The sequence below is a fragment of the Megalops cyprinoides genome, chromosome 19, assembly GCF_013368585.1.
Source record: "Megalops cyprinoides isolate fMegCyp1 chromosome 19, fMegCyp1.pri, whole genome shotgun sequence".
Taxonomy (NCBI): domain Eukaryota; kingdom Metazoa; phylum Chordata; class Actinopteri; order Elopiformes; family Megalopidae; genus Megalops; species Megalops cyprinoides.
In genome coordinates, this window is record NC_050601.1 from 20639825 (window position 1) to 20662765 (window position 22941).

Here is a 22941-nt window from a genome sequence, read left to right on the forward strand (position 1 = left end):
ATTTGATTTTACTTGAAAGAAATTGTTGCACCACATTGAAATACTGTCCTCCACAGTGGACTTTTGTCAACTTCTGACAGTTTATCGTTTCCCATACTAGCGCTAATTGGTAAGAACAGTTCTCATTACCAACATGAGCAAAGGAAAGTGTTGCAGTGTAGTATAGTGATAAGGAGCAGGACTCATAACCGAAAGGTTGCTGGTTTGATTCCCCACTGGGGCACTGCTGTTGTAACCTCGGGCAAGGTGCTTAGGCCAGAATTACCTCAGTAAATATCCAGTTGTATGAATGGGTAGTGTGTATTAAAAAAGTGTAACCTATGTAAGCCGTTCAGGATAAAAGCATCCGCCAAATGTCAATAATGTAATGAAAGGCAGTTGACAGTTTTTGGGATAGAATAAGATGCTAACTGATGGAGACGCATTGCTGCTGCCGTAGGCTTCTTCCTGGTTGCCCACTGCACACCACATCCTCCTGGTGTACTCCTCTTACAGTTCCTGTTTTAGCCGGGTGGTCTTTTACACAAGAGAGCTGAACTACAACAAGAATTTAAACACTATTGCTATGTCGACTGCTGACTCAAGTGTCTCTGTGATTTTAAACAAACCACCACCGGCAACACAGCATGAAGATCCTGCCAAGGGAGATTCATATTTTGTTCAGCATAATTTAGATCCTGATGAAGGAGTTGGAAGGAAAAGGTACTTAAGTTCATATTAATGGATTATGACAGTGTTTCACAAAACTTGGGAGGCAGTTTATGGCACTGTGTGAATAAACAGAAACAGCGTACGTCACCACTTCAGCACAAATAAGCCAACCTGGTTTCAGCTCTATAGTGCAAATGGGGTGTAATGAGCCAGCCTGGTTCCAGCTATACAGTGGAGATGGGGTTTAATGAGCCTGCCTGGGTCCTGCTCTACCATGGAAAAGGTATAATGCACCATTATAATGTGCCAGGCTGGTTTCAGCTCTACAGTAGAAAAGGGGTTACAACTCATCTTCAAGCTGCAAAATCGTTTGGCAAATTATATCCATCAAATTAAATCAAATCATACTCCATGTTTAGCGGAAGCAATGCGTTCCTTTCAACAGTTGTGTATGTACCGGTCTTAAATCCAAGGGAATACTTCACACCCAAAGGCGTAATGCTATGCTTGCTGCGGCCTGAGATAAAACCCACTGGATACTCTGCCTTCATTTCAGGAACAAGCACTTGCCCAGGACTGGTACTATCAAAATGGCAAACAAGAAACGGTGGAGGAATTGGCAACTTCAACCCACACAGGCAACTTCAACCCACAGAGGCTGACATTCTCATAGATTTTTAAGATGACCTGTCCATTACCCTGACCCTACCTGGAGGTTAGTGTGTAAAAGGGCTTAATTTATTTCTGTGATAGTATCTTACGTCCCTGTTCTGCAGGCAATGGTAAAAAATATATATCCCCAGTAGCAGAACATGACAGTGTAACCTACAACGTAGGAACGGGGTGAAATAAAGGGATTTTTGGTCCAGTGCTTGGGCCACGATGTCATGTGAGCATGTTTGTCTTCATAACTTCTGGTCAAAATAAGGACTCTGGGGGTGGGACTACAGCCACAGCGGAGTCCACACAGCCCTTAGAGAAACAGCAGACTCGTGGGCGGAGCTGGGCGTGTACACTGTCCGTTCCCTGCTCAGGCACGCTGCTCCGAGCCCCTCCCACTGAGCCCTGCTCTGCACCCTGCAGCAGGCCGCCGGTTCCGAAAATTCGGGATGAATAATTCAGGCGGTGTCAGCGCTGCATCGTGACATCGGAGGGATCTGGCACAGAGGCGGAACAGAGAGAAGGCAGAGGGGAAAGGCACACGTGCGAGTCACTGTTTCAACGCAGAGCGGCCGCTGCAGCCCCAGTCATCGAGCGCACATTAAGGCGGCCTCTACCCCCCCCTTGAAAAGCGCACACTTTCTTTTTCAGCTCGGTTACATGCAGGTGTGCCACACAAGTGTTTGGGAAACGCCGCGTTGCTCAATAGGTTTGCAGGGCTGTAATCAAATTATTAAGGACTGCATTTACTCACGTCAGTAAAACAATCATGGAAATTTACGCTCCACTCAGCCAGTCTTGACTAAAGCAAACCTGTAGAGTAATCAGGCGCAGCTCCGGTCCTCTTGACTTCTCTAAGACCCTGTTGGTGATTGGTAAGGTATGCAACTCTGTGTAATGTGAAAGTCTGTTTTGTTATACGCTTACAACGCCAACTTAGGACTGTACTCCAACCAGGACATTTGGGGCCTGGTAAACAAGCAAGCCTCTTTGTCAAGACCGTACTAACTCTCTGAAAACAAAAACCCAAATGCAAAAACAGGGCACAGCACATTCAGAGTACCTTAAGGGGAGTGAGATTCAAACTGTGCAGACTAGCAGAACAGACAGGGCTCCAAGCCACAAGCGCCGCCCGTTAGCGTGGCTCGTCCCAGCTCTGCCGAAATCCCTCCGGAACCGCTATCATCAAATGCACAGTATCAGTGTTTACAAATACTTCTGCTATTGGTACCCGCACCCATTCCATCCTTCTGCCAACCCTAGTCTGCAAGCCACGATCGCGCAAGCCGGAAAATGGCACGGTGCATATTTTCTCAGCCTCAAATTGCAATTAAAATGCACTCATGTCTAAAGTTCATGGTCTTAAGAATTAAATCCTGCCTGCAGGAGTCCGCTCCCCTGGCGGGACGAGCTCCAGCTGGGGATGGTTACCAGTAACACTGCTTATTAATCTTTGGCTCTCCCTGTGATGTTGAAATGATTTATGCTAGCTGCATATCTGACCGAGTATGCATCTCAATGAGTCATACCCAGTAGCTTTGTCTGCTTATTTATTTATCGGAGTTATGAGGCATCCAACAACAGTTTGAGTATTTTCAGGGAATGGCCTGTGGAATTAAGACCTGCATTCAGAATTCAGAGTTTAATTTTCCCATACTTCAGAAGGGGGACAACTAGAGGATGATCACCAGGCCCTGGTTACTCTTACGAACCTTTACATCTTACATGTCTGCACAGCCTCTGTGTTTTCAAACTCCATTTTGAGAAAAAAAAAATCGCAGGTAGGTACAGATATAACCACAGATATAATCACTACAACATATGAAGCCATTCTTCTATTATTCACATGCTGTTCAGTTCATATGCATGTCTGTATGACGCACAAAATATGGAGACTGTTAATAACCATAACACACTCAGACAGGTATGAAGAAGAATATGCACAGGATAGCAAAGTAATATATTTCATTACCGACACATTCTCTGGCTTCCACTTTAAAGACGCTGATTAATATCAATTCTGAAAATATGGATTGTGGAACATAAATGAAGATGCATTAAAATTAATAAAACAGAAGCTCCCACAGCTGTGGACTCCGAAAGGCAGGCAGTCTGAGGGAGGAGGCCTTCGCAGCCGTGTGCAGAGGAGGAATCATTAAAGGGAATGGCATTGTTCTCCAGCACTGGCATAACGGCGGAAAGAGCTGGCACAGAAGAGGGTGCGTCGCCAGGCGTACGGGGAGATGCGAAGGCATAAGGCATAAGGCCCCCCCCCCACCTCCTCCTAACACCAGCACCGAGCCACTCTTGGGACTCCATGGGATCCCTGCAGCGAGATTCTCACACGGCGAGACGCTGCTCCATTTCACAGCCGTCCACGGCTATGAATAGATGTGGAACTGCTGTGTGGAGGTGTGCTGTGAACGTGTTCCACCTGACGTGTGCAGAAACACACAGCACGGCACAGCTCTGTAACCTGAGATAAACCCAGTGTTGTACCTCGCGTTTGACGTTTTTATACCGGAATGAGCTTCCGTGGCGTTTTAAGAGCTTGTGTAAAACCTTCGGTTTACATGCATTATTCTCAAATTCAGGTGATTTCAGGTGACACCAGCATTTCAAGATATCGTAACATCCAGCAGACAATATTTGTTGATGTTTATACACAGCATATCTTATTTGAAATGAGTATGTATCTGGTGCATTGAAGGATGTAGTACGTAGTTTACAATACCTATGCTGAGCACTCATTCTCACACACACACACACACACACACACACACACGCATGCGCACACACACATATACAGTACATAGATACATACACATACTTAGTATATAATGTAAAAATGTCTATATATAAATCCTTCATATTATGCACCAGCATTACAGCAAGACAAAAGCCTACCTAAAACTAACTGTTGAATTACAACATATTCCAGCTCTCTAGCTAGTAATTCATTCTAAGTCTTTTGCCTTTGTTGACAAGCTCACACTGTTTGACAGAGTGCCATTGTTGCTTTTTGCTACTGAAGCATTCCTGTTAGTACAACATGTCATATCTAAAACAAACATAAAATCCCACTGTTAGCACAAATACGCAGTGTTGACATCAGCATAATTCACATTTCAAAACATCTGTTGCCGATAAACTCCGATGGCAAGGAACAGGAGCAACAAAATGGTCTCTTTCTTTGCTCGGTCTTTAAATCTTAATTCCACTGTGTCTGATTACAGGATTTCCAAACACAGCAGTGAAGCCACTGAAAGCATACGCCAAACCATAAAAAAGCACAAATCAAACGGTTCGTTAAATTCATAAAGCTTGGTTCCCCCAGCAGGAGAGCAGTACTGTAGGTGCGTGTTCAAGGTTGACATAGAGCCGCGCTCATCCGGGATTTCTGCTTGGGCTGTTTATTGTCTGGGCCTGAAGCTGTCTCTAATTGAGTAAACAGGCGCGATCGCTAAAACTGACAGCTTGAAGGCAACACAATTTCCCCGCTGAGTAGACTGCACGCTGCCTCCACTTTGCCTCTACAGTTTGTTGCTGATAATTACTTGAGTGTTAAATTAGCGACAGCTAAGAGAGGTATCCTGTCCATCACCAAGATTTCATTTCCCGTCAGTCCATGTGAGAAAACACCAGGGTGTACAGTATGTTTACTCGCCAGACTTCAAAATGTCATTCAAAATGTTTCAGTTCTCGCTATTTTTGGAATATTTTGGAAGGCGTCTAAAATGACTTGTTTTGCTCATAGCTTTCCTTGATGTTACCTTTATCTTTAATAGAAGGCAAGGCTAAGCGCGTGAGTGATACTCTTTCTATTTGCCGAGATAAGCACTGATTTAAGGGGTGGGCAAATGCCTACTGTGTCCCCTGCATGTATGTGCAAACACTCGGACAAGGCTCGTGGGAAGCAATATTTACGACTGGATTGTGAAACTCAGTGGAAAAAAAATAACTACTGTAAACTGAAATGAAAGGATGATTTCAAGAAGCAGGCCTGACAATGTGAAAATGTCAAGGACATGTTGCTTCATTCGTCTTCATGAGGTTCATCATGCCGAAGTGCCTGACTTTATATGGGCTGCAATAAAAGGATCCAACACTCCTGCATGGCTGCTTCTTTGACCCCACAGATCTGAAAGGGTGCTCCCCTCTCATGTGACTCCTTTCGGGTCAATCCAAAGACAGATGCACTGTAAGAGGATTTGCAGCCCAGCATCAACAGCAGCAAATGCAAACAAAATATAATCACCGTTTCTGCATTATGGCAGAAGATAATCAGAAAGGAGCGAGGCTGGATTTCTGTGGCCTCGTGCTTATGCGATGAAAGGGAATACTTTTGGAGCAATTAACTCACGATTGACTCAAATGCAAAAACGAGGCAACAAATGCACAGCCGACAGGCTGGATTCAGACAAAATGGAATGTACAGAAATGTTGATGGAGAAACAGGCTACCCAGCTCAATACCTCATGCCCAAAAATAGAAAACCAGTCCAGCTGAAATCTCCTTCATGATATTAAACACAGTAAGAACTGTCAATTGAAGTGAGTTGATTACTGAACAACCTGCACTTGCTGTAATCTACAGCATCCACAGCATCTGAAAAAAAAAAAAATCTACACTGGAAAAATAGGAAGACTCCATTATGTGGACCCCTCCATTGTAAAATTAAGACATCAAATAAGTAACAGATAATATTCACAAATGCGAGAAAAACAGATTGATAGAAAAATAAAAATGAAACGGGTTCCAACAGACTTTTTCTTCAAAAGAATAACAGGCCTATTACTCCAAAACTGTTGATTTGAAACCCTGTCACCTCAGATGAACTGGCATGGCCAATATGGAAAAACGAAAACCATTCAGATATGTAGTAAATAAACTGCAGCTGAGAACACTGTATTACACCTTTTAGGGAATTGTGAAAAAAGCAGGAAGTATGGAACAACTCCACAAGGAAATTTACCGACCTTGTGCTTTACCCATATTTTCTTGGAGTCTTATACAACAACAGGGCAGCAGTGTGTGTGTGTGTGTGTGTGTGTGTGTGTGTGTTTAGCTGGAGGTGGGGACATGTGGTATACACGGGGGAGTGTCATGTTATGTTGGAAGAGGATGCATGTGTTTTATGAATGTGTATTGAGGGAGACCATGTTGGGAGGGGTTCATGTGTTGGTGTTGTCTGTGTATGTCTTTCAGGGAGGTCATGTTTGGAGAGGATGCCTGTGTGTGTTCTGTGTATGAGTGTGGGTTGAGGGGGATTACTAGGAGAGGATGCTTGTGCTTGCTGTGTGTGAGCATGTGTATTCAGGAGGCTATGTTGGGAGGGGATGTGTGTGTGTGTGTGTGTATTGGGGTGGTTATGTTGGGAGGGGGTGCCTGTATGTGTGTTGTGTGTGTGTATGTGTGTATCTGGGGGGTTTTGTTGCCAGGGAGTGTGTGGGTGGTGGTAATTCTATTCACTCTGTTGGTGTGGTTTTTCACACTGTGTGTATTTGTGTGGTAGGAACAAAGGGGGGGGGGTGATTGTTCTTATTACTCACGGGGGGGGGGGGGCACGACTAACTGTATCTTAATGACCAAATGTACTGTATTTAAGACAAACAGATCCCTGAGAGAGAACGGGGGTCAGGGGGGTGCTGTAACAATAAAAAACAAGATTAAATGTGAGACTTAAATGAGCAGCACTTTGAAATTGCTGTTCTGCTAAATACGGTAGCCTTTTCCTTGAGTTATTGAGAATTACTTGCATGATTGAACTCCCTGAGGTCTTGCACAACAGACGTGGTTCATTTTGCATGAACAGACTGCAGCGCCTCTTGGGGCAAGGAGACGGGGGGCAGGGGTTGGCGCGGGGGAGGGGGGGGGTCATCCGAAGGCTTAAGGCAGAGAAGCCGCACTCCGAAACAGAGGCGAGTCCAAACTGCCGGTCGGAGAGACGCTCAGATCAAAGGGGATCAAAGAGGGTCCTTGGCTGCGCAGATCAGACCGCGCGGCAGGTGGCTCTGTGATCGTGCGGCCGGACTGAGTCAGACCCGGGCGGTCAGCGCCGCTGAGTCAGAGCACCGCGCGCCATCTGGAACTCTCCGCCCCGAGGAGCCGCCGCGTGCTCCCATCCCGGCGCGGGACACTTTCCGGAGAGCGTCGCGGGCAGAACATGAGCGACTCCAAATCAATTCCAGTGCCCTCATGCTGAGTTTGAACAAGAAGCATAAAATCCTGTGCTGTTACGGGGGCTAAGTCCGACAAAATCAGCTCACCAAATGACATTGACGAAACCAATATTGACATTGCTATTAATGTCTACTGATATTGATGAAACACAGTTCTATCTGTATGCCTACTAGGGCTGCGCGATATGACCAAAATCTCATATCCCGTATAGGCCATTTCATATCCCGATCACAATACATATCACGATATAGCACATTTTCTGTAAATTCAAATGACCACATGGAAAGCCCTATTTCTTATTACATTTTACTCGACAAATAGAAGGTACAGATACTCTTCAACTTACTTTGGGGTTTTGTCCTCATAAACCCATCGTAAATTGAAAATATCTTAAGTTGAAAATGAATTTAATACATCTAACCTACCGAACCTCATAGCTTAGCCTAGCATACCTTAAACGTGCTCAGAACACTTACATTAGCCTACAGTTGGGCAAAATCATCTAACAAAAAGCCTATTTTATAATAAAGTGTTGAATATCTCATGTAATTTTGTAGACATGATGGAATGTGAAAACACAAAACACAATATCCAAAAACACTGGCAACAGTACACTGTAGAGTATCGGTTGTTTACCCTTGTGATCGCGTGGCTGACTGGGAGCTGCGGCTCACTGCCCCTGCCCAGCATCGCGAGAGAGTATCGTACGACATATTGCTAGCCCGGAAAAGATGTGGAAAAGATCAAAATTCAAAATTCGAAGTACGGTTTCTACTGAACGCGTATCAGTTTCGCACCATCATAAAGTCGAAAAATCGTTAGTCGAACCGTCATAACTCAGGGACCATCTGTACTTTCTCATATTTGATTATTTTTCTGCTTTAATTTAGAACCTTTGTGCAAAATTTCAATTAAACATGTAACAAAATATAAAATATTAATGTATAAAATATAAAGAGGTAAACAGAAAACACTTTTTAACTATAGTTGCAAACAAAATTTGTTTGTTTGAGTCTGTTGTGGGGACCACTCTGCGGCATAATTTGCAAAGTACGGTTTTCTGGTCTGTGTCAGACCTTTCATACTCAAACCACGTCCATGCGACAGAAGTAGCCCCTCTTTTAGGTACAAGCTCCTCATTTTGTCTCCTCCTTAACGAGAGCCTCTGTCTGCTTCCTCCGCTCCTGTTCCGAGTCAGGGCGTCAGTGATCAGTAGTCGTTGTGTCCTTCTCCTGTTTGGAATTACCCGGTTCTGTGTCGCATTCACTCTCCTCCATGTTTGTTTGTGTTGCCTTCATGCAGATTTCCTGCCTGCATCCATGCCGTGTGGAAGAAAGCTAAGCGTCGCCCAAATGACGAAAAATATTGCTGTAAAGAGTGTGATTGGCGAAACAACGAAATAAACGATACAGCATAATATGAAACTATAGACGTTTTTCTATCGTCACACGATATGTATTGTCATATCGCACAGCCCTAATGCCTACAATGTCCTCTCTGTCTGTACTGGCCTAGGCGGGCTTGATTTGTGTGCAATCAGCCAGAAGTGCAAAAGGGCAACCACAGAGCACTGGGTACAGCTCACATTACACTGACAACAGTTACACACATCGTACATCATCAACATTTGCCATCAGTAACTGCCATTCCCCAGTGGTCAGCATCAGCTTTTCTGCTCCAGACAGTGGAGCAGATAGGGTTTCTGCTCTGATCCTATGGTAGATGTCAAAAAGCACACAGGCCCTCTGCTCTGATCTTATGGCAGATGTCATACAACCCGCCCCGGTCTAAAACAGAAAGAGCCTGTGAATGAGGCTTTTAGTGTTCTGCTCTCCTTCAGGGCGAAAGTCAAATAGCAACTGTGTCATTTTCAGGATAAAAACATCTTCCCAGTGGCCTTGCCAAACACTGGGGACCAAACTGATGATATAAAATCATACTCAAGAATTAGCAAACAGTGTGTGTGTGTGTGTGTGTGTGTGGTTGTGTGTGTGTGCGTGTGTGTGTGTGTGTGTGTGTGTGTGTGTGTGTGGTTGTGTGTGTGTGTGTGTGTGTGTGGTTGTGTGTGTGTGTGTGTGTGTGTGTGTGTGTGTGTGTGTGTGTGTGTGTGTCTGGGTGTGGTTGTGTGTGTGTGTGTGTGTGTGTCTGGGTGTGGTTGTGTGTGTGTGTGTGTGTGTGTCTGGGTGTGTATGTGAGAGAGAGAGATTTTTGGAGGAAGAGGGAGGGTTACTCACATCTGTGTCTGGCCCCCTGTCTGCCCCGGGACAGGAGAAGGAGACAAACTCATGGCATCTTTTGTGTACCACGAAACAGCAAACTGCAGAGAGGGGAAACAGGGATTAGTTTGACAAAATCACACAAATCATACATCAGAAACAACCTCACAAAAAGGGAGGCAGCCAGTCAGCGTGGCTCTGTTGCACATTTTAACACTCAAACACACATCTCCTCCCACAGCCAGTCAGCGTGGCTTTGTTACACACTTTAACACTCAAACACACATCTCCACCCATAGTCAGTTAGTGTGGTCCTTCCCCTAACCCAAAACCAAGCATACACACATAGACGCACAAACACATACACATATACACAACCACATGGACACACACACACACACACACACAAACATTCACACTCAGAGCAATATGTCATTAACAATGTGTTATTAAATTAAACATAACAAACACAGACAGCTCATTTAATCCTCATTCACACGATCCAAACCAAGAAATACTGGTGTGAGTGTTTTTTTTCTAATTGCACTTTTATGTTTTGTTTTACTGACATGACATAAACCACATGGACATGGTAATAAACGCAGGACATACTTTATAGTGCAAGTAATTCCTCCTCTGTCCGTCCTTTGTTATTTCGTTTGTGGATATTGAAAGCGGCCCCCTTTAATCATTGTGTTATAGCTGAAGCATTGAAGCCAGGGAAAATTCCCATTAGGGACAGAGGAAAGGAAACGCAGTGGTTGAGTATAATATTCAGCCTTAACGAGGTATTTCTTAAAACTCTTAGCCTTTTTATAAACAAATCTTGGAGCGTTTTTTTTTTTAATGACCCACCCACACTGCGGTCACTTCTCAGTATGTGCCACTGTGGCCTAACTGAAGACTGCACCAAGGGGTTTAAATGAAGAGCTATCTTGTTATCTTTAATTTAATTACATCTTGCCTTTTTTTTAGTTTTTTTCTTTTGGCATTTAATTTTAGTCTTTGTCTTTGGTTTAAAAGGATACAACCAGTTTTTGGGGGGATTTGAGATGATATATAGGAATTTAGAACTGTAATATATGAAATTAAATATTGATTGCCGCACTGATTCACTCTGTGGAAGGTGTCAGAATTGGTATCATGTTTCAGCTTTTTTATTTAAGATAGCTATACCCATTGTCAGGTTACCTACAGAAGAAGGCACACACCGAAACATGTCCTTTTGCGCATGTTACAGGATTTAGTATCGAAGGATAATAAAAAGTAAGCATTTTATTTGCCACTTTTGAGCGCTGACTCTTCTATCTCCACAGCCCACACCCAATCATACACCAGCACTGGGCCACGCCCTCTCTGACGTCACACCACACCCACACTGAGACCGGAGCAGATGGACTGGCAGCCCACTGGAGCAGCCACACCGGTGCTTTAATAATAGATAGAGCGAGGGTATCGCTTTCTCCCCTGCGTGCGCATGCCGAAGCCCTCGGCCGCTGGGTCTCAGACTCCCGGCATTAAGAATTGATGCAGCCGGATCACATCCATTATGCGGCCAAAATGAAATGATGGCGAAGCGATGACGCCTCGGCTTTAATGACGCCGGAGTAATGAAGAGCTCCGGAGCGTTAATGGCGCTCATATATTCCACCCGGAAAGCGATACGATCGATTTCACTTTGCAATGAGAGCCTCTGTCTGCTTCCTCCGCTCCTGTTTCCGAGTCAGGGTGTCAGTGATCAATAGCGAGGGGATAATTAAAGCGCTTTGAGAGGCGTAAGTAGTCACAGAGGCCATGTTGCTTAAATTGATTGTTTTAAATATTGGCATACGTTACACTGTCTGCACAGCAAGAACATCAGTGACTGCTCCTGCCAATACCCCGCCGACACTGGCCAGTGCCCCGCCCACTATAGCAATGACCCACCTGCTCCTACCGTTGCCCCACCCACTCTTACCAGTGTCACACTAGAACCAGATCTAGAATTCACTCCCACTCCCAACCCCTAGAACCCCCCCTTGTAAATAATAACTGACAATTCACTCACAGAACCTCCACTCAGTACATACGGTAACAACCTATAAATTAAGCCTAGGGTGGACTACATCCATGGACTTCCTCCCACCGCATACTTTCTCTATTGGGCACTTAGAGCCACATGCAAGTCAGCTGGATACTGAAGACACTCCAGATAAATTGGTGTGCCACTTTTTACTGTTTCCATGAGGATTCAGGGGAGAATGATCTACCACCCCTCTCACTGCCAGACTCCACCCCTTCCTCTGGCTCCTCTTGACATTTGAGGTCCCTGGCATCAGTTGCAATTCTCTTCACCAGACTCCAAGCCAAAGAGCTATTTATTTTCTGTTCAGTGCTCCTCATCCTTGCAAGCACCCTTAAACACACACACACTTTGTCTGGAGATTTCTCCAAGGTTGGATAGCTCTGTCAAAGCGCAAAGGGTTGAACCAGCACGCCTTACAGCCATCACTGTCAAGGCAGGTGGTGAAAAAAAAGGGCATATCATTTGCAAGCTGACTCACTGAAGTTGCAGCACCGAAGGTAAAACTCTTCAACAGACAAGGTACAACAATCTTAAACAGTGCCTACTGGATGACTGGCCTGTTTACGTGAATGGCGACTCATGGGATCAACCTCTTCATCACCCTATTGAAAGAATGACCCTGAACCCCTCAATGTTCCCAGCAAGTGAAATTTTGAAGAAACGTAGCCGCGCTTTCAGTAATGTTTTGTACCTGTGGAAGGAGAGTATCCACGTCCTCGGGGAGGGGGGGTTAGGGCGAAGGAGGAGTGCGCCCCCGTTCAATCCCGCGACGCCTCCGAGCGGCAGTAAAAAGACGATCACAAATGTCACGGTGACTTTTAATGACGCGAGACGAGCGGGACGGCTCCTGCCGTGACCTTTTCCTTATCGCATTTCACTTTCAGGGGCAGGGATGAATTATGCAGGAGGCGACAATATGCAGCTGATTTTCGGATCAATATTAAATCCGGAGATCTCTCCTGCGTGGGTCGGGAGCGGCCTCCCCGGCCCTTAATCTGCCCGGTAATACCACAGATTATTCATCTATGACCCAGTTAGCTGGCACAGTGCGTTTCACATTGAAATTTCCGTCTCTGACGTAGGCGGAGCTACAAGTGTTCTGATTTGCTGGCTCGTAATGAACATTCTTGACTCTAAAACAGAAGAGTCAGAATAGAAACACAGAAAGCACCAGAACCAACCAGAACTTTCTAGATAGGCATAACAGAATGTCTGCAGCATTACCGCATGGCGTTCCGGTGAGGAGCCTGGCTTGGCCTGGCTGCCAGTTTGATTCCCAGGTGGTCCACTGCTCTGAATCAAGTCACTACGGTTAAGAGCATCTGCTAAGGTAAATGTAATGTCACTGTGGAATGATATGGGTTACACTTAAAGGAGAAATTACAGGCCATGGAAAACACGGCTCCAACCTTTAATATTGCCATGCCAGTATAGTTAGGTATAACAGTGTGGAGGTGACCGCTCAAACTGACATCGCTGGCTCCGACCTCCGCCACCTACCGCTTTCCTGACCTTGCTGACATGATTATGAGCAGGCCGAGGCATGAGTCACGCACCTACGCTGCTCTGGGGGCCCTGCACGGCCCCGTCTAGCACGCGGCACCGGTTTCTGCAGGCAAACGAACCTGCTGAGGGGAGGGAAAATCAGAGCACCCTGCCGTGATGGGTAGACCCAATAAACAAAGCAGACCTCAGAGACTCTCCATTTGCATTCATCGGACTGTGGGAGGCGCATGGGGACAGCTGTGAGTGCATTGGTGATTCGACATCCCACTCCTACACAGAGTGACCATCCATGGCCTACATGTGAGGCTTCTGTGGTTCAACTGCACTTAGAAACATACACTATATGGACAAAAGTATTCGGACCATTACACCAACAGGGACTGTAATGACATTGTATTCAAATACATATACTTTAATATGGAGTAGTATAATATATAATATGTAATTATATTATATATATATAACGTATAATATAATATGGAGTTGGTCCCCCTTTTGCAGCTATAACAGCTTCCACTTTTCTTGGAAGGCTTTCCACAAGATTTTGAAATGTTTGAAATGTGCCCATTCATTCTGCAGAGCATTTATGAAGTCAGGCACTGATGTTGGACGAGAAGGCCTGGCTCGCAATCTCCGTTCCAGTTCATCCCAAAGGTGCTCGATGGGGTTGAGGTCAGGGCTCTGTGCGGGCCAGTCAAGTTCCTCCACACCGAACTCATCAAACCATGTCTTTATAGTCCTTGCTTTGTGCACTGGGGCACAGTCATGTTGGAATAGAAAAGGGCCTTCCCCAAACTGTTGCCACAAAGTTGGAAGCATAGCATTGTCCAAAATGTCTTGGTATGCTGAAACATTAAGATTGCCCTTCATTGGATATAAGGGGCCTAGCCCAAACCCTGAAAAACAGGTGTAGCCAAATACTTTTGTCCATATAGTGTATATCTGATATCTGACCGTCCTCCAACATACACACACTCACACACACACACCAAACAGATCTATCTGACATCTAACAGGCAATAACAACACAAACACACACATAGATCAATGCAATATCTAAGAGAGAATACCGGCTCCAAAAAGAGCTATCATCTATCTAAAAGGCAATAAAACACACACACAGATCAATCTAATATCTAGAGAAAATACCACCCCCTCCAAAAACAACAAAACAAATCTATCTGACATCTAAGGGACAATAACAACACACACACACACACACACACACACACACACATACGGATCAAAGTAATATCTAAGAGAAAAATACCCAATCCAAACAGATTTATCTGACATCAGGCAATAAAAACACACACACACACACACACACACACAGGCATACACAAATAAATCAAACACCTAACAGGTGTCCTCAGCTGCTTTGTGTGGGCTGATGATAAACAAACATGCATTCTTTGGAAAAAAAAAAAAAGACATTTGTCTATAAGTAAAGGCCAGCACGGCCTTGCCTTCCTCATCGCTCTCCCTGACTGCCTACAGTCTGTGGAGATTTCCAGCCCCTTCCAGTCCGCCCAGACGTTTAAGAGAAGACACGTCCTCTCCAGACGAGATGCCCCTCCTGAAATGTGCTGTCTAGTGCCATGCTCCCAGTAACCACCTCCCCCAAACCACCATCGGCTGCCTTTCAAGGGATACGTGTTGGACAACTTTCATTTCCCGCTAATGAGATCAGAATTAAAAGTCATTCAGTTCGCACGGCCAACAACTGCTGTTTTAATCCAAATGAGAAAACAGTATTTAATTAACTGTATTGGCAGTACAGAATAAGCCACACAGAAATGTGTCCATGGTTCAAGTGAAGGCTTAATTATACTGAGGCAGCACCAAATATGCAAATTCACAAAGAGCTGTTTGTCAGTTTGCCCATTTCTTAAAGAGAATGTCATATATGTTACAATTACATGCCTATACAGCAGTATTATTTGTCTCATATTTAATGTCATTTTATGTGTTTGCAATAGAACTCTGAGCAGTGCTCTGAGCTTGTGCCCTAACATGGACACTGGGAAAGAGTGATTAGGGGTGAGGCTTAACTCAAATCATCTCCAGAGTTGCCTTTCTTCCACTTTAGAGCCATCTCCAGCCTAAGCTGTCTCCTAATCCTCATCTTCCAATGATGCAGAAAAAAACCACACGCATCCACACTTTTGTCTCCTTACAGTTGGATTACTGTGATTACCGCCTTGCAACCTAGCAGTCTACAGTGCGCTGTGGCGGCTGTCCAATTAGTGCAGAGAACTGAAGCAAAAAAAAAAAAACATCACATCACCTGTCTGAGCAATTTCACAGAAATGTGACAATAAAGAAGATCACGATCATCATATTCACCTTCATCATCATCATTACATTACATTACGTTACATCGCATTCATTTAGCAGACACTCTTATGCAGAATGCCTTCCAGCATGAAGAGAACACAAGTGTATCCAAGTTAAATGAGTAACAGCGTCAAACCAGGCTAGCAACACTCCCAGAGCACAGCATCATCAGAGCAAAGCATCATCTCTTCACTGGCTACAAGTTAGATACTGATACTCATAATTCTGCCCCTTATCAGCAAAACACTGTGCAGGCTAGCACAACTGACACCGACTCTTACTGTCACCTATAATGCTGCTCGATCCACTTGAATTCAGGCAGCGGACTGCCTGATACCTGGTAAATTTTCACTTTTTAAAATAACCAGCAGGGGCTTTGGCTATAGAGAACATGTGTGGGAAATAACCAGGCTAAGAACCATCTCTTTGGTCTTTATTATAGTATATAACCTCTGCAGCTTTTGTTCCTACTGTGGACTGTGGAACTGTACTACCTTTGCTATCAACTGCAGGGGAGCCGTCCAATCATCTGCACCTCTTCCTGCTCCTCTCCCACATGTCACTCACTGTCCCATTACAATGAGGTCTCCACCAATCAGCACAGAGAGCCTGCCTTACTCTATATTTACACAATGCATCTCCAACATCCACTGGCAATATGACCTGCTTAACTCAAATTTTACACACAGCACCTCCAACACACAGCAGCACGGAGTACCTGCCTTACACAAGGCATTTACCAAGACATTTACCAAACAGGCAAGGTTGATTCAGGTGCCACATTATTTGTAGGGCCTGTCTATATTGTTAAGTTTTATTAAATATTAATAATTACTGCATTTTAACTGAATTAAAAAGGCGTGGCTTATACAACCAATAAACTAATAATAAGAAGTTTACTGAGTTAATTGGAAGTTAATTGGAGGTTTATTATCTGTTTACTACCTGCTCAATACCTTTTAGCTAATTATATTAGCAATCATTAACCATAATAACTATTTAACAATTGTCCGTGAGAAATGCTTGGTTATAAGCACCGTATTATGCAGAGTTTGACTGATTGACTGGTACCTTGATCGATTGACTGATTGACTGGTTGCTTGATCGATTGACTGATTGACTGGTTGCTTGATCGATTGACTGATTGACTGGTTGCTTCAATGATTGACTGACTGATTGACTGGTTGCTTGATTGGCTGGCGGACTGATTACTTGATTGATTTAATGAATGAATCATGCTTTGCAGTAGTCAGGCTATCTGGTAATTTAAATGCAGGTTTGAGAGTCTAACCTTTCATAGGTCTTGTCATCATGCAGGTCTGCAGTGACTCAACCTCATCAGCCCTCCCAAAACTCCTGACGTTTCGCTGACGAGGCTGAGGAGTGAAACGAAACCAAGCATTGAGCGTGGGAAACAGCTGTACTGTGTGAACACAGCTTCTCTCTGTCTGTCAGAGGCTACCTGTCAGACAGCAGCATGGTGTAGTGGTAGGGAACAGCGGTGGTAACACAAAGGTTGCAGGTTTGATTCCCACGTGGGGCCACCACTGTTATATTCTTGGGTAAAGTGCTTAATACAAATTAACCTCACAAAAATCCAGCTCTATAAATGAATAACATGGAAAAACTGTAAGCAATGGAAAACACTAGCATATGATGTGGTTCTAAGGAGCAGGGCTCATACCCCAAAGACTTACAGCTGGATTCCCAGGTGGGGTCAACATGCCTAAGCAATGCACTTATTCTGACTCACCTCAGGAAAAGATCCACCTGTTTTATACAATAAGTGTGTGCTTCACAAACTGTGCAAGTCACTCTTGTTAAGAGCCTCTGTAAAGAGACCATGCTGTATGGATGCCCTTGTTTAGGTATACGTGGAGGAAAGCCATGGTGCAGTGCCACAGTGTTGCTCATCCAGACAGATTACAGCAGTTATAATTCACTAAAGACCACACAAACTGTACACCTAAGGAGAACCATAGAAGCCCGGCAGTTTTGTTGGTAGGCTAATCCACCCAGACACCCTGGCAGTTCACAGAGCGGCGTCACACAGATATCCATCATATAGCATCAAAGGGGGCATCACACGGTGAACCTCTGACCCCCCTGTGTGCCCGTCTGGGGGGGGGGGGGGGGGTAGCAGGGGGGTCGAGTGAGGGACGCCGTGTGTGGATCTGGAGGCCCAGATTGGCTGAGCTCAGGCCAACAGCAAAGCACGCTGGAGGAGACAGAGGTGGCTCGTGTGCTTGTGCGGGACACTGGAAAGCTTACCGCGGAATCCGCGGAGATCCGTGAGGGAGAGCTGTGTTTCGGGAATCGGTATCTATGGTGACGGGGGAAAAAAATGGCCGCTTATCGTTTTAGCAGCCACCTGTGACACGACCTGACATGAGGTCATTACCACTACACATCGAGGCACCATGTGGTGTTAGAGAAGATGCCATACACAGGGATGGGAGGAGAAGGGACACCTTGTCCAGCCAAAAAGAGAGAGGGCGTAAAATCCATATATGCATGCTTACTTGTTTTTAACAGGCATGCTAGACATGAGGTGTTATACCAGACTGCAATTACACTGGACTGTTCTATTTCATAGGCCACACCAACTTCCCTCCAAGCTCACTTCACGAAAACCTCAACGCACATCTGAGACCAAGAGCTGCGGACCTCCACAGATTTATGACAAAATCTCCTCTAAACCATATCTGTAAAAGAAAGCCACTCAAGTGATGAGCTATCTAGGGATCGTTAACCTATTTATACATAAAAGAACCTTCCCAAATCACTGCAGAGGCGGCAACAGAAGTTTCTCTGTTTCTCTTTGATTTCCAAGTACAGTCATATCATCCCTCTAAAGAGACGATATTAACTATCGGTGTGGAGCTGGATTGCATGCCTCCCTCACCGACGGGTGATTTTCTCGGTGGTGTTTTCTACACCGCCCCCACTGTCTGCATGCTGCTTTCTTCCCTTCTGCGCGGCACTCGTCTCGGTGAGACTTCTCTCCTGCTGCTTGGCAAGAGTCCACCCTATCCTAGGATTACATAAGGAGAGACACGCGCAGTTGGGACTGCGTTTCATTAGGAAATACCCTTCGCAACGCCACTGAGGAATTTGATGTCTCTCGTTCAATGCGTCTTTCGGGCTGCCCTCGTCATTGAAATGCATGCCAAGTGCTACAGCTAGAGGCAGAAGTTGCCTGAGAGCGTTGATCTAGGGTCAGTTTCAACAACCACAATTCTAACCCTGAACATTGTAAGCTGAACAGCAAAACTGGTCCTTGATCTGCACCTGCAGAGAGAACGAAGCTAGACAAGAAATTTCTGTCTCTGCCATTGTTGGAGCTACGAGTGTGGTGGTTCACTGGTTCATTATAAGCAGTCTTGAAGGGGTGTGGTCTAAACCGCAATACCCATAATCCACATAAGAGTGCAGATAGCACCAAAACCTCCTGTTACCTTCCAGCACCTCCTAGACAGAGGTCAATCTTAAAATCTGGTCATAGAACATCTGTGGCACAACTGCATTTGCAAGTGCATCATAGTTACTTCTGTTGGTTGCTAGGACACCTGGTGAAACTCCAATCGTTAGACAGAAATGATAGAAGCAGAAAAGGGCGGTGTGTGGTGAAGGTTTAGGGAGGGGGAGAGACCAGCACTCTCCGGCCGCTGCACTCTCACTGCGAAAGGGAGCATTTGTCTTCTTCAGGGACGGCGCAGCCCAACAAATAAAATTCAGATAATGAGCTCAGTGAGATTTATTCATTTTCACACTTAGTCACCCCCCTACATTTGTCTTTTCATGCGAGGCGAAAAAAACACCACAACAAAAAAAAAAAAAACAAGGAGGAGAGAGCGGGAGTTTTCTGTTCCAGATTGCAGAGCACACACAGTTCTGTCTCCATAGCAGGCACCACTCTGCCAGCTCTCGTCCGGAGCGCTCCTCACTCCCTCCACAGTTGTTTCGGAAAGTTTCTGGAGTGCTTGATTAACGGAGGATTTCACCTCGAATTCGGAGAGCCGCAATCTCAAACCTTATCTTCTCCGGCTCAAAGTCAACACACCTTTTTCTACGGATGTCTCCCGCTGACATTTGCAGACCGGGCAGAAGCGGGGTGACCCAGCAGACCCCGAGAGCTGGATAAACACTCGGGCGGCCGAAATGTGGCGGGGGGGATTCTAAGCCCAAACACGGCTCCGTCTCTGGTAACCTCCCCTCAACACCTTGCGTGGCACCGTGTCCTTGATTAAATACTGGCGGCGGAAAGCATTTTCCAGCACACACTCCCTCATACACCGATTCTAATGCCCACGACCTGCAGGATGGAGATCTCCCGTGCAACTTGAGGCGCGGATCCCAGAGCAGATCATCTGTCAAAATCGACAGGCCTGCTAACGCTCGCTCGGCTGAGGGGGAACGGATGGATAGTTTCAACACTGATGAAATTCGCAGATAGATGTCAGGCTGAGGAAGAGCCTCCTGGGAGTTCCGCAGCGCTGAGGGTAGAGGAGGAGGTGGGATTTTAGTCCCACACTGATCATGACTTTTGCATTATTTTTATTTGTTATTTTGGCCGGCGCTCCTCGTCCCAGGAGACTTAGCAGAGTATTATTAGATGAGGCGTGGAGTGCCTTGCGAAAGTGGGAAAAATGCACAACAGCAAGATGCGAGCGCAGCGCAAGTTAACCGGCCAAGACAACGACAGCGCGGGCGAGTTTGTAGAAAAGTGCTAATTTTGCAGTCTGAAGAGCCGATAAGAGGGACACAGAAGATATGAAAGAGGTGGAGGAGCTCATCCCCCTGAGAAGAGCAGCCTTTGAGGAGTACAGAGTGTGGCCAGAGGTTTGTGTACAGATTTGCTGGAAAGTAGGACTGGTGTTTTTGAACATGCCATAAAACAGACAGCTGAAGGAGACACAGGCTGCACTGGAGAAAGAGAGTTGAAGGGGTGGGTATTGGTCGCCACAGTTGAGAGGCCTGGATTTGTTAGCTATGAGGAGGAAGTAGAGAAAAAGCATGTAGGAATATAACAGCAGAGGCTTAGAGAAGATAAAGCAGATATCATCAATCTGTGATCCAGCTACATCTGTGAGTGTGGACTTTCAGACTGCTGATGATTCTCACTCTCTGGCTCTCAGACAGCTCGTCAGCGCAGCGCACCATACGCAATCTGGGATGCCGAGTAAGCGAGTCGTTATAAACACGATGCGAGCTACAGTCAGTCAAAGTGGCTTCCTGCCCCAGCTTCCTTTTGCTCAAAGCACAACATCCCAGTGCCACTTAGCCAAATTTATGAGCGGCAAGACAAGCTGGCGCATGGATGAAATCATGTGTGAGACCCATTTTCGACACAATTTATCCTCCTGATAGGGGCAATTGTTAGGATGCTGAATTTATATTGCCAATTACCGCCTGACAGCCCTGCGCTACACAAAAGCCATTACACATGCAGCACTTCAGGAACGTCTTGATGATAATCTATAACGTTCTCCAACGCAAACTACAGAAGAGACAAAAGGCAGTCATTTGCTATTCATAATTTAACCCCTTGGCTGTGTTTTCAATTATTTTGATTTTCTTTGCAGACACACTCATGCAGGGTAATTCACGTTATCCATTTCTCCGAGCAGATATTTACAGAGGAACTCAGGTTAAGCACCTTGCCTGAGGGTACTGCAGCAGTGCGTTTCAGGTCAGAGGCCCGGGTCCCAAGCCACCCCGCTGCGCCGGCGTGCCGCCGTCCGCTACAGAGAGCGGATTTGGCAACAGAGAGAGGATTTCATTCCCGCAGGTGAGGCGTCTCTTAATGCCTGTATTATGATACAATACGAGGACCCGAGTGATTAAATTCATCTTCCGCTGGCTGAGCTCAGGTCACACGCGAGCGCAGATGAGCCACTTCAGGCGAACGGATGACACAATGGGGTCTCCCCGGGTGACCCCGACCGTTTACGGTACTTGTGCCCGGCACGGGGTCAACCCCATCTGTACACCGCCAGTGCGAGGTACAACCTCCCGTGGCAGCCCTGTGGGTGTAATGGAATCGCACAAGGGCCGTGCGTCCGATTGGTTGCCCGGTTTATCCTCCACTTGAAAAATCACACCCGACTGGCTGTCTGGTTCGTCTTTCCCTGGGTAATCGCATCTGATTGGTTGCCTTGAAAAGGCACTCCCTCAGTGCCTCAGTTTTTGGTTCTCCCCCTTGTATAGGTGAGCCAGGTGTGGTCAGAAACAATCTGAGCAGTCTTCCATCACTGTCCGCTGTGGAGAGAGATGGTGGGGTACACTGTAGCTTCCGGCCAATTGTCTCGCTGGAGGTACTCTGCGCACACCATTGGGGGACCAACACAGAGCAGAGGCGGATGCATACCATAGATGAATAAGGCTAGAGGTTGACTGAGACACGCGGTGAAGGTGGCAATCGCTCAGAGAGGAGATAACCCTGACTCCAACATCGAGTGAAGGTGGAAGTGATCAGACCTGCTGAACCCTGATGAAACCTGCGCTCAGCACCAAAGAAATCTCCCTTACACTTCTGACGCTTCCAGAACAACAGCAAGAAAAAAGCGAAGGGCAAAAGCATCAGCCATAAATGAGCCACTGGTTCAGTTCATTTGGCAAAGAAAACTGAAATGTGAGGAATTACAGTATAAACTAGGGAAATATAATACAAGACCAAACAACCCTGAAGTAGGTGCCTAGGTACATATATCTCTAACAGTGCAAAGAGACAAACATCACTGCATCGCTTTTTATGGTACAGTGCGCACTGCAATATGCAATGAAAAACTGGTGTGTTGTACAGCATGTCCAACAAGACACCACAATCTTAATTCTAGTTCCTCCATACAAGAAGACACTGTAGATGACAAGAAAGTGCAGAGAATCTTAAATATAACATGCAGTGTGAAAGAGGTACATGTGGCTTTTGCTGTATAGTGACCTCTTGCACTCTTTGGTGGGACTACTTACTTACTACGCTTATCCCCTGCTTAAAGCCCAGCACGAACCCAAACACACCACAGAGAGTTCTCTACTGGCTCAATCAAACACGCTGTGGATCATGGAATGTGTCAGCCACCTTTCAAAGTTCAACCACGCCATGAGCTGGCAGCATTGGTGGCTGCTGATATTGGTGAGTTCCCCCATACGCCAACGGAAAGGTGCACCGGTTTCAGGTAAACCCGAAGCGTCCAATCACCTCCGGGCATGTCACCAACAATCAAAGTCTAACAGACAGCCAAGGGGGAGAGGTGAAAACTCTGTTCATTGGAATGAAGCGCTTCACCTGTTTCGACTACATATCCACACAGGCCTACC

At 45.7% G+C, this 22941-nt stretch overlaps 1 protein-coding gene across 2 annotated transcripts in view; it reads right to left on the reverse strand.

Moving 5' to 3' along the window:
• si:ch73-374l24.1 (protein kinase C alpha type) overlaps positions 1-22941 on the reverse strand; it is a 150043-nt gene that overhangs the window by 86501 nt on the left and 40601 nt on the right. For both annotated transcript variants that reach the window (XM_036552176.1, XM_036552175.1), the window contains exon 3: positions 9729-9811. In XM_036552176.1, the coding sequence (XP_036408069.1) occupies positions 9729-9811 (83 nt within the window). The remainder of the gene's footprint in view (positions 1-9728; positions 9812-22941) is intronic.